The sequence below is a fragment of the Corvus brachyrhynchos genome, unplaced genomic scaffold, assembly GCF_000691975.1.
Source record: "Corvus brachyrhynchos isolate BGI_N302 unplaced genomic scaffold, ASM69197v1 scaffold424, whole genome shotgun sequence".
NCBI classification, from domain to species: Eukaryota; Metazoa; Chordata; class Aves; order Passeriformes; family Corvidae; genus Corvus; species Corvus brachyrhynchos.
Window position 1 is genome coordinate 552,359 of NW_008237953.1, and position 12,415 is coordinate 564,773.

Here is a 12,415-nt window from a genome sequence, read left to right on the forward strand (position 1 = left end):
TCCCTCCCTGTAATCAATCAGTCATGCAAAGTGCATGGTGATAGTCTGTGTACACAGGTGTGTATGTTTATCTCAGAAATGAATGGACATGAGAAGGAAAAGGTAGCCTGTACTAGAGGAATGCAGACTATATATGCATTTTTGTTTTATTCTCCATGCCCTTTTCCGATGAAAATACATAAGTATGAGTAACATTAGGTCTGTCACACTTTCCTTGAAGCAAATGAGATGCTGTCCTAGCACTGTTGTTTCCATCCTGTGTTGAGTCATGCAGTGCAGACACTTTATCCTGCCTGTGTCTCTGCTGTAAGACCACATATCATGTTATCACTTTACAAATATAGCATATTAGTACATCTGGAAGGCTAGTCACGCTGTGGGGCTCAAACAGATCTGGCTGGCCATGAGCTATGCTATGCTATAAACAACCGCAGTGTCTCACATTGAATAACTGCAGAGCCCACTCGGGAGCTCTGGACACTTGTGTTCTTTAGTAGTAGGTAAGTGACAGTTTTGCTGATTATTGTGTTTCTTCAGATGTGTGAAGTCAAGGTGGAAAATGGCAGGGAAAGTGAGAAGTAGCTATCAGGTTGCTGTTGTTGTAGTGGGGTCTTCAAAAACTAATGTATATGGGAAAAATAACTGGAACAGAGAGCACTTAGTCCAAGGCAGTATGTTTGGTGGATATCTTTAAAGATAGTGAGATTAACCCTGTACATAGTTCCTCTAAATAGATTTACACTTGTGACAAATCTGAACTTTATAATTTAGGAAACCTTTCAAGTTTCACTCTGTGGCTCAGTTATAATAAACCCTTGCTATTACATCTCAAGGACATGTGCTGGTGTGAGAATGATTTTCAATAAAAAAATGGTTTGAGAGGCCTGTCATTTATCTTTGTTGTTTAAATTTACTGTGGAATTTAAAAAGAGTTATAGAACATAAGTTTCTGAAGGCTACTTATAGTTAATCTTACTGGCATAGGAAATACAGCCTGCTACATCTTTTGTGAACACAGCCTATCATTTAAAGTCAAATATTGTCATTACTGTTGCTGTTGTTGCTATCACAAATATTTATGTGCTATCATTGACATGTTACTTTCTGAGGTTAAAAGGTACTGACTAGCTCTCTTCCTCTCAACAGTAGTTAACTGAGCGGAGTTTCAAGGAGCTGGGATGGATGATAATGCTTATTAACCAAAGAGGTAGATCATACCAAAGAGTTTAATTCACTTTGCGCTTCTCAGACAGAAGGCAAATTATTATTCCAAAGGAGAATTATTCCAAAGGAAGGTGTTCAGCTGTCAATGTCACCTGTGTCCCCTATCCACAGGCGTGGGAAAGTTTTGTGGGAAAGACTAAGGACACAGCTGCGGTGAGAGAACTGATAAAATACAGATGTCACCTCATGATTCTACGGTGGGATTCAAACCATTAGGGCTAAAATAACTGGACTGCTGGAGTAGTTGAAAGCAGAATCATCTCTTGCTTATCTAAATTATCTGCCATCTTAAATCACAGAATTTAACATCTTGGCAATTGGCTATGAGCATTTTACTCATTATACAACTAATGATCCTGTATCTAACACTGGAAATAGGACTGCTATATGTCAGATATAAATTTATGCTCTCCATCTGCAGTAGAGGCAGGTGACAGTATTGGATTCTTAGATCAATACATGTAAAATGGTCCCTGGGGAGGAAAAGAAAATGATAAATTTTGAGGGTCTTTAATTAGTGTCAGTTAGGACAGAGAGTTTAAAATAATATTTATGATGTAGTCATCCACACATAACTTCAGAGGCCCTTCTCTTCAGAGTACCCTCTAAAGGTAGATAAAAGGTAAGCAATAGTAGCCTCACTGCTTGGGAATTATTCAGTAACCTTAAGACAAATAAGAATAAGTCAATGAAACATTGTGTTTAAAAACACAATGGTCATGAAACAGGTTTGAGAAACCTGAGAGTGTAATGTTATGCTTAATTAAGATCATCTAATTGTATATGAAAGCCTCAATGTTTTGCTCAGTGGCAATGAGTGCAATTTTATTTGCCACATCTATGTATGAGCAGTTAAGTGGGATCTCTCTAATCAGTTCTTAGAATATGCTCTTGGTTTCCCAGGACTCTGTTGTATACTACCTAAGACAATTGTTTACACCTGCTGACTACAGCTATATTCATAGATTCAACACCTTTACAAATATGTAATACACTTTAGAGCTTACTGTTTTTCCTCTGGTAAGACACAGCCTCAAAATACATGCTCATTTCAAAAACATCATCCCTCTCTCAGTCTTAAGACAATTAGACCTCTCCTCAGCAATATGCACTAAAAAAAAAAAAAAAAGGATTTTTGTCTGAGACATCAGTCCAGTGTTTCATTAGCTTCACTGTCAGTGGAAGAATAATTAGTCCGCTCACTGAAGTGCTAGGGGAATACATATGTAATAAATCTCCTTGCATATGTAACATCTATCATGCTTGATGGCAAACATATTAGTGTTACAAGAGTTGAGAAAGTATAAGGAATATTGTAATTCAGGTGCTAATTAATCCATAATTAAAGACCTAATTAATGAATAGCCCCGTGAAAAATTGTCTAAAAATCAAGATGTGAAGACTGCAGTGATAAAGAGGACTCTTGTTTGTGAGACTGGTTAATTTACATCTAGAATAGGAGCTGATTAATGAAAACTGTCAGTAAAGCATTATGCTGCAGCACTGGACAAAGAGAAATATGCACATAAAAATGTGTAGAAAACAAGTTCAGCACTTGCATATCTGTTTTTAATTTTATAGTGTTCATAGCTATTTTTACCTGAAGTATAAGGAGTAGGTTAATAAAACATACATTTTATCTTAGTTGTGGTGTGTAAACAATGCAAAAGTTATTTATTTGTGTATGTCAGATTCTATTCATAACTGTCTCTTTCATGAAATGGCTAAAGAAGAAAACTAAAAAAAGACCTTAATTCATGAAAGCATTCATGATTAAGCTCCATGATACGGAAAGACACTAATTTCTGAAATTAACTTTGCTGAAAGTTGGACTAATTAATAGCTTGAAAGTGTCACTGTCTGTCTGTGTTTGTTTATGTAGGAGCCAGCTGGCTGAGACTGTACTCTTGAGAGAGCAGGAAGGAACATTTGAAACTCCCAAAACATCTGGGCTCAAGTCCAGGTGTCAGGACTGTTTTCTCCAGCCCTGGAGCAGCTTGTCTCTTTCCTTTGGTATTTATTCTGTGGTATAGCTACATTTATTGGATCTCTGTAGACCCAGTCCTTCAGGGAGACACTCACTGTGATCCATTGCATTGCCCTTCCCACATGTTCCCCAGGACCCAGCAATCACATGCATGCATGCATACGTGTTCTGAAGCACAATCTATCTTGGATCCCGGACCTCAAACTCTCACTGTCAAATCTGCACATTTGGCAAGAGTAGTGACAGATAAACCAACCAAATTAGCAGGAAGGATAATTCCCTGCTCGTGTAGAGCAATAAGAGATTGTTACTAGCGGCAAAACTAGGTAGGGAAGGGCAACTTCCCACTTTGCAGTCCTCTCCCATTCCCCAAGTGGAACAGAGAAGCACTACCCCACTTACAAGCTGTGCAGCGTTAGCAAAATATAATTGTGTACAATGAACATTGTCACAATCTCTATTGCTCTTTCAATCACGGTACGTTTCTCTAATTTAATCTTTTCCTGATAACATAAAAAATGTGTTCAGTTGCTATTCAAATGTCAGGTTTCCTCTGAATTATTTAAAGACTTGAGAGATAAATGACTTGATAATTCTGAAGCACAGTGTGAGTGAGCTTATTTCCTAAGAAATTATTTGCAGGATTGGTAGGAAATATTTCACTCACATTTTCCCCCATGTAATCCTGCCAGTAATATTCATTAGATTGCAGCAGATCTCCCACAGTGATTATCTGAAAGAAAAAGGGCCCAGGTTGAAAAAGTGAACCAGGTTGTTAAGCAAATTGAAGAAACCAAAACATTAATAATTTAATAATGCATGTAAAGCAGCAAAGGAAAGCATACACAATGCTGTTTTTTAGGGCAACCAGGCAGCATACGAAATCAGGAAAGCTGTTAACAGAGATTAATACTGTCTGTATCTGTAGTTATCAAAACTATGTTGGACTCTTTCCAGACTCAAGAGAAGACGCAAGTTTTGTTCTACAGAATACACTGTGTGCACATAAGTTGTCCAGCATTAACACTGGTGTCAGCTATGTTCAGGGGACATTAAACTCAACTATAATAGAGCCAGTGTAATTTTGGCTTATCACTGGCTGTATTCTACCACTGAAGAGAAGACAAATAATGTTCGTAAACAGGGAGGAGCCGCAGGAGAGTTGGTAAGTTAATCTTGGCAGACCACAGAGTAATCATATCTAAGAATACTTCTCTTGTGCTCTACTTTTCAAAGAAGACCTTGCCTTGTCTCTTTTTATTTTTTTGTAGTATGCTTCTCTGTGCATCTATGCATTGATTGATATTTCTCAGGTGCTGAGTTTACAAACTGTTCTTTCAATGAAGTTGCTGATTTGAAAAGCACTTTTTCTCTGTGGAAGGCCTTCCATCCAGAATTCAGTGTTACTTTTAGCTCATGTATCCTTAAACTGTTTTTTGAAGATCGGGTAGTCCATGGCACCCCATGATGCAAGTGCAGGTAACTGAGATCAAACTCCTTGAGCATTAACACCAGGAGCTGCTAAAAGCCATCTCAATTTTGAAATCTAGTTGCCTCCATTGTTCCTCCGTACGCCAAGCTGGTTTCAGAGGTATTGCGAGTCATCATTTTCCCCCTTTAAATTAAGCTTAGGGGAAAAAAAAAGAAAAAAGAAAAAGGGAAAAAAACCGGTCATCAAATGACTGCTCAAGGTTCAGAGGTCAAGTGGAAACAAATAAAAGTGGTCACAATATCACTGGCTGCTATCAAAGATGGCTGTGGAAGCATCTGGCAGGTCTGTGGCAGACCTGTAAACAAGGGTTGGAGATATCAGTAGCTGAAGGGAGCAAGGGTATTTAAGCCACAGCATACTAAACCTCTCCAGTTTTACTGATGAATTGACATCTGAAGTATGCATATATTTGTAGCAACAACATGAATAACAATAAATAAAAATAATAAAGATTATAGACATTACAAGGTAGTTATCTTCTTTTCCATTCTGTATATTTTCAACACCTTGCTGAAGAGATTCTGGTTTAGAGCTTCTGAGTACTCCTACCAATTAAGAAAGAACATCTGAAATAGATGCTAGAGACCAGTCTGCCCACTTTTAGGCGAATTTACACAATATAATAAAATAAATGGTAACATAAATGCTAAAATAAAAATAATCCTAAGCAGATACTTAGGCAGATGTTTTCACAAGCAATAATATTTGGCATTAATATTATATCACTTAAATAAAAACATATGATGAGTATCATCCCTAAGATTATGGGTTTTTACCACTTAATTCTCCAAATGCCTAAGAGTATCAATATCATTATACAAATGAGGAGAGTGTTTGATTTTAATAGGCCTATTTGTTGATACATTTAAATGAATAACTTTTCCTCAAGATTAAGGAAAGGTGTTACCTTCTTTCTAAGATCAGAAATTGAACAAAAGTGACTGTAAAGGCAGTTTTTCTCTTCTATGCGTGCAGGGATAACTCACAGCAATAGGGCACCCAAACCCAAATGTTGACAGCAAAAGAGTGCTCTTACAGAGCAAGCGCTTCTCCTCATCTTAGCTGGCCCAGAGAAGTGGCAGGTTATTAAATTCACTTGATAAGAAGATGGATCTCAGTGTTGAGATGGGGCCTGCAATAGGAAGAATCAGAAAGAGTTGCTTGGTAGGAGAGGGGCTTGATAAGGTGCTCTAGTGAAGGCACAGGACTCTGGAATGATGGAATTGAGAACATCTTGCAGGCTATAGTATCTTGAACTGAAAGTACATCCCTGGGGAGATGTATGGGAAAGAAGAATCTGTAGTTTAGAGAGTAGAGGGAAAATTCTAGTTATAAAGATTCCTGGGATTTCCTTATTAATGAAAACTGGGGCAAGGTTGACATAGCCTGCTGGTTGAGGAACAGAAGACGTTGCAAAGGCCATGGTGTTCAAAGGGATTTTTTATTCTCCGTCTTCCTAAAAAAAAGTGTAAAGAGAGGGAAGGAGTGAAGCCAAAGAAAATTTATTTCCTCTGCCTCTAATACAAGTTTCTCTGGTTACAAACTCTCATATCACTTTGCCAAGTAACGCAATGCTTATTAAAAAAAAAGCTGTTTTTAAAATTTTGAGATTATTTTATTTATTTATTTATTTATTTATTATATTACCTAAAAGTATTTCCTTAAATCTAATATGTGGCTGCTTCTGAAGGGAAAATCTTGAAATAATTAAAACAAAACAAAAAAAAGTATCCTGAATGGCCAGCTTTGTTTCTGAGCTAATCATTACAAAGAACACAAGATCAGTTTGACTTTCCAGTATATTGCCTTTTAAGGATATTGATTAAGGTCTTGCAGATAACTTCTTGGGAGGTGTAAATGGCTAAGGATAAGATTATTTGCTTCCATAGATACACACAGAGAACTAGTTTCTCCATAAATGATTCTCTGCAAATGACATCTTTGCCTCCTTTTTGTCTTCCTGAATCCCTTTGCCCCTGGAAAGTGCTGTACATTAATTATCGTATGTTACTGAGTAGCCTTATTTTGTCACCTACCTCACTAATAACTCAAAAGACTGATAAATGTTTTAACCGTGCATCATCTAAGAAAGGTATGCTGATGATCTATAACATAATTTAGATGTAGATGTCACTCAAGGAAGATGACTTTAGGTGGCAAACTCATGTAGTTATGAAGTAGGGTCTTGCGAACGCAGGTGATGACTGCTTTTGCAGTCAGGACTTGTCCTTAATGAAAGCAAGGTTGGCCTGTCCTTAATGATAATGAGTAGGTATGGGATGAGAAAGGAGCAATGCTGAATTACAAAATGATGGGGAAATTGGAAAAGGAAGGGTGCTGCAGGATGTACAGATTTGGGTCAATAACCATATGACTGCTTTGAACAGAGCAGTCAGGTGAGGTGACCTCTATAGACTCTACCTGACTTCACTGTGGTTTCTGACAATGGACAAAATTATAATAGTGATTACCTGTGAATAACCTAACTATGGGAGGAAACATAGCTGTGTTTCTGGTTGAATGGAAGAAGTTAGAAAGAAGTGTATGATGAGACTTTTGTCTATCCAAAGGTAGCTTACCATCTGTGAATAATAGATGATAGCTTCGAGTTTTCAGCTGCAGGCCTAACCTGATGTTTGGAAGCAAGAAACCACTGCACGTGAACTTGAACATGTATTTCTAGAAATCAAAATCATTATTAGCAGCTGCTTCTTCTGTCATAAATTCTTGTGATGCACGAGTAGGTATCCTGAAGAACCTACACTTAGTATCAGATAAGCCTAGCTTTAGTCAGTTTTCCTTTCTGGGCAACATCTCATCGTCAGGAAAATGGTGGTGTCTGAACTTTGGCAAATACGTATTCTGCCATCATGCTTGATACTTCGTGCCCATTTTCTAGACAAGGATATAGGATAAAGCACCAGCCCTGTGAAGATTGCTAGGTGACCTTTTCAGAGCTGTAGATGTCAAAAAGTGTTTCACATTTGTCCTGATGTGTATTTCTAAAGCCTTAGTCACCCTGTAATCTGATCAGGATTTGTGGCTTTGCTCCTACTGAAGAGATTAATTCTGAGGACTTATGATGGACAGCTCTCACCTCCCACTCAAGTTCCTCCTCTGCTTGCCTTTATCATTGAAGAAAACCCCACAATGCCTTGCAGCTTAGTGCAATATGTGGATAAAAGCTGTATGAACTTTTCAAAACCAGTGTTTAATAAATCAGTGTCTCAATAAAGAACAAATGACTTAACCTGTGAGACAGAAAGGTGAGAAACAAGTCAAGGAAAAGGAACACTTTCACAGTCTATTCGGACTCTGTGCTGATTAAGGCCATCTAGTTCCAACAGAGGTCAAGTGTCCAGCTGCAACTTCACTGTCTCGCAACAATTCAGCTCCTTCAATAGCCTTTCTACCAAAACACACTTCTATGAATTGGTCTATTAAAATGAATTAGACCCTGCAGAGTGACTGCTGCTCTGCAGTTACTGTGAGGGGTGAAGTCCTTGTCACTGGGTTTCTTTCTCCTGTAAGCAGAGGTGAACATTTTATTTTATAAGGTAAACAGTTCCTGTAAATTAATAGTGAATATGTTTTAGAAGTATAAACCTTTCCAGAGAGAATAAGGTCACTGTTTTAATTACACTGCTTTAATGGGGTTTTGACTCAGCTGGTGTCAGCTGTTAGTTCCAGATAGGTTAGGAACTATTTTTGCCTCATTTTTAGTGCCAGCAAAGATAAACAAGCTATAGGTACAGCTTTATGAACAGCAAAGATAACATTTTATATGAACATCCTAAGATAGAGAAGGTTATGCAAATAGAATGATACTGGTCTCTGACCAGTTTCTGAGCCAGTACTTGTAGGTATTTGTAATGGCCTTTCTTATTGAGATGAACAGAAGTATCTTTGCTCTGGATTTACCTATGCATAATTCCTTTTATTCCATGCTGTGCATTTTCCAGAGGACATGAGAGTGTTTTCCTGGCTCAGAAGAAATTATTCCTTTATGTGTTATGTACTACAGAAGGATGCATAGGTGAAAGGGAGTGAAAGAGAAAAGGGACGGTTGCAAAGTTACAAGAGAAAAAATATGGAGAGGAGAATAATTTCCCCTTTGTCCTCAATATTATAACAAAAGGACAGATAAAAAATGGCCCCAGCTGAAGGACTCATTGCTTGAAAAAAATGATCACAGTAGTTTCTGAGGAAAAAATTGTAGACATGAGCTTGAAAACACACAGGAAAGGAAGGGGAGGATTGCTCTTTAACTAATCAGTAGATGGTCAAGCAGGATTTTCTTCTACTGTTCCTTTATTTTTTTTCCCTAAACTTATAAATGGTATAATAAATGTCTTCTCTGATAAAACCTCACACAAAGCTTAAATAACTGACTTTCCTCTGTTGGTAATCTAGCTACATTTAATGAACTCCAGTATATTGTGATGATTGTACCTCCACCCGTGACTCTGGGCAAGAAAATATAGTTTCACCTCTTTTCTGGAGATTTGTTTGTGTACTTGCATTAGAAATTAGTAGGTAATTAGTTTCCTATGTTGGTACTGAACCATTGTAACAGTTTAGTAAGGAACACCATGTCATACGTCATGTGTTTCACACAGAAAATCATAGAATGGCTTGGGTTGGAAAGGACCTTAGATGTCATCCAGTTCCAGGACAGGGACACTTTTCACTGGACCACGTTGCTCAGAGCCCCATCCAGCCTGGCCTTGAACACTTCCAGGGAGAGGTAATCTACAACTTGTGTGGGCAACCTGTTCCAGTGCCTTACCACCCTCACAGAAAAGAATTTCTTCAGAATATCAAATCTAAGCCTTCTCTTTCAATTTCAATCCATTCCCTCTTGTCTTATCATTACACGCTCTTGTAAAAAATTCTCTCTCCATCTTTCTTGTAGGCTTCCTTCAGGTACCTACATTTGCAATTTGCAAAACCAACAGTTGCAATTACCCCAAAGCCTTCTCTCCTCCAGGCTGAACAATCCCAATTCTCACAGACCTTTCTTGAAGGAGACGTGTTCCATCCCTCTAATCATCTTGGTGGTCCTTCTCTGGACTGCTCCAACAGGTCAGTGCCTTTCCTGTAATGAGGAACATAGAGGAGGATGCAGCAGTCCAGGTTGGGTCCTCACAAGAGTGGAGTAGAAGGGAAGAATCCCCTCCCTCAATCTGCTGACCATTCCTTTTGATCCACTCCAGGACACGTTTGGCTCTCTGGGTTGTGAGTGCACATGGCTGGGTCATGTCCAGCCTCTCATCCACCAGCACCCCCAAGTCTTTCTTGGCAGGGCTGCTCTCCATCTGTTCATCCCCCAGCCTATGTTGTAAGGGGTTTTCCAACCCAGGTACAGCGCCTTGCACTTGGTCTTCTTGCACTTGCACTTGATGCAACAAGTTGCACTTGTGCCAAGTGGGAAAGCGGGAAAAGAAGTGCGAAATGCTCATAGGCCTACTTCTCAATCTTGTCCAGGCGCCTGTGGATGCCATCCCATCTTTCAGGTGTGTCAGCAGCACCACTCAGCTTGGTGTCCTCTGCAAATTTGCTGAGGGTACACTTGATCTTTTTGTGTAAGTCATAAACTAAGATATTGGCTACTACTGGTCCCAATACAGACTCCTGAGGGACACCACTAGTCATTGATGTCCATCAGGACTCTGAGCTGTTGACCACTACTCTCTGGATGTGACTGTCCAGCCAGCTCCTTATGCATCCAACAGTCCACCTGTCAAATCCTTGTCTCTCCAAATTAGAGAGAAGGACATTGTGGGGGGCTGTATCAAAGGCTTTACAGAAGTCCGTATACATGACAGCCATAGTCCTTCTCTTGTCCACTGGTGTGGTCACTTCATCACGGAAGGCCACTGGGCTGGTCAGGCAGGACTTGCCCTTGGTGAAGCTGTGCTGGCTATCCCAAATCATCTTCCTGTTCTCTATGTGTCTTAGCATAGCTTGTAGGAGGACCTGTTCCAGGACCTTCCCAGGCACAGAAGTGAAGCTGACTGTTTGGTAGTGCCCAAGGTCCTCCTTTCTAGCCTTTTTAAAGAAAGGTACAATGTTTCCCTTTTTCTACTCACCAGGGATTTATCCTGACTTCTATAACTATTCTGATATCAAGGCTTGTCAACCACATCAGCCAATTCCCTCAGGACTCTGATACGCATCTCATCAGGCCCCAAAAAGTTATGTACATTCAGGATCCTCAGGTGGTCATGAACTTGACCTTGGGGAAGGGAGTCTTCTCTTCCAGTCCACATCCTGCAGTGCACCCAGCCAAGAAGGGTGGGAAAAGAGGTTGCCATTAAAGACTGAGAGTACCTCAGCTTTCTCCTTGTCCATTACTACCAGTTTTCCAGCATTTTATATCAGAGGGGGTACATATTCTTTGACCTTCCTTTTCTGGCTGACGTCAGTTCTTAACTGCATGGAATCTGATACACTGATACCAAGCCGTTGGAATGTGTTTCCATATGTGTTGTGGTTTAGGAATGGTACTCCCCAGTTTAGTGTTCCCACTCAAAATACCACAGACAATGTGATGCTCTCTCACTGCCTGCCCTCCCTTGTAGCAGGATTGAGAGGAGAATGGGAGGCACAAAAAGGTAAAAATCATAGATTGAGATAAGAATGATTTAGTGGAAACAGCAATGAAATAAAAAACCCAGTTACACCAATACTGGTAACAGACTGTACGGGTTAGGCGAATGATTCACATGTGATTGCTCACTATCAACAACCTGGCATTACCTGGCTTCGAACTCCAGCAAATTGAAAAAGGCAGGTGTGGCCACCTCACCACGAGCTGAGGTGAATACCCTCAGGGTCCTGGTCATACCCCTCCTGGCTGCTGCAAAGTTAACCCTGATTTGGCCAGAATAAGGACCTGTTAATAAGTGGAGACCATGATATGCTCAAAAAACCTTCCCCATGTCTCTGCCTCAGGTAAATTTTTTTGTGTATTATGGGGCTCGTCTTTCAATGCATTTCACAGATAAGCACATACCAATGGGAACTCTGGAATTTCACAAATTCCACTGAAATAGGATAGCTTGAGGTCATAAAGATCAATACACGAGAACTTCAGATGAAGGGCTTTTGCATGATTTAAAATGAATAAATTCTGTATGAACATTCATTTTAATATTAGTCACAGAAATTATTAAAAATGCAAAGCCTTCAAAGCTGTTTTCATCAATGTTACTTAATCAAACCAGTATTTTTTTTGCAACTCTGTCTTTATCTTGAAAAGGAAAAAATATAAGGAATACAAAAATTCAGCATGTAGCTGTTGCCGTGGATTTTATGTACAAGTCAATTGAGTGCTACATTGATTACGCCAGCACAAAACCCTAGATAAATTGGGTAAGATGGAAAACATACTATGTTAATATTTCTTATTACTTCAGCTCTTATCCCCAGATGATTTAAATGAAACATGATAGTTTGGATCTTTATTTTTCTTGTTATTCCTTTTCTGAAGGGTTGCCTTGTTCTTACAGGAGAAGCTTAATGTCAACAATATGGGGCATCAGGTGATAATATTTGACTTTTCTGTCATAAGAGGACTGTGGGAAACTCGAGTTAAGAAGAACAAAGAACGTCAGAAGAAGGAGAAAGAAAGATTAGAAAAAAGTGCATTGGAGAAGTAAGACAACTTTTGTGTTGTTCATTTTAACCAAATCTGTTCTTATTATCCA

General features: G+C 39.2%; 1 protein-coding gene across 2 annotated transcripts in view; it reads left to right on the plus strand.

Moving 5' to 3' along the window:
- The first annotated feature begins 400 nt into the window (after positions 1-400).
- The window catches only part of LRRC2 (leucine rich repeat containing 2), a 77,760-nt gene continuing 65,745 nt past the window's right edge, over positions 401-12,415 (plus strand). The window contains exons 1-2 of one of the 2 annotated variants that reach the window (XM_008632934.2): positions 401-500; positions 12,218-12,363. In XM_008632934.2, the coding sequence (XP_008631156.1) occupies positions 12,239-12,363 (125 nt within the window). In that variant the 5' untranslated portion in view covers positions 401-500; positions 12,218-12,238. Of the gene's footprint in view, positions 501-9,607; positions 9,789-12,217; positions 12,364-12,415 lie in introns of those variants that run through there. The other variant, XM_017733350.1, reaches the window with a different exon arrangement.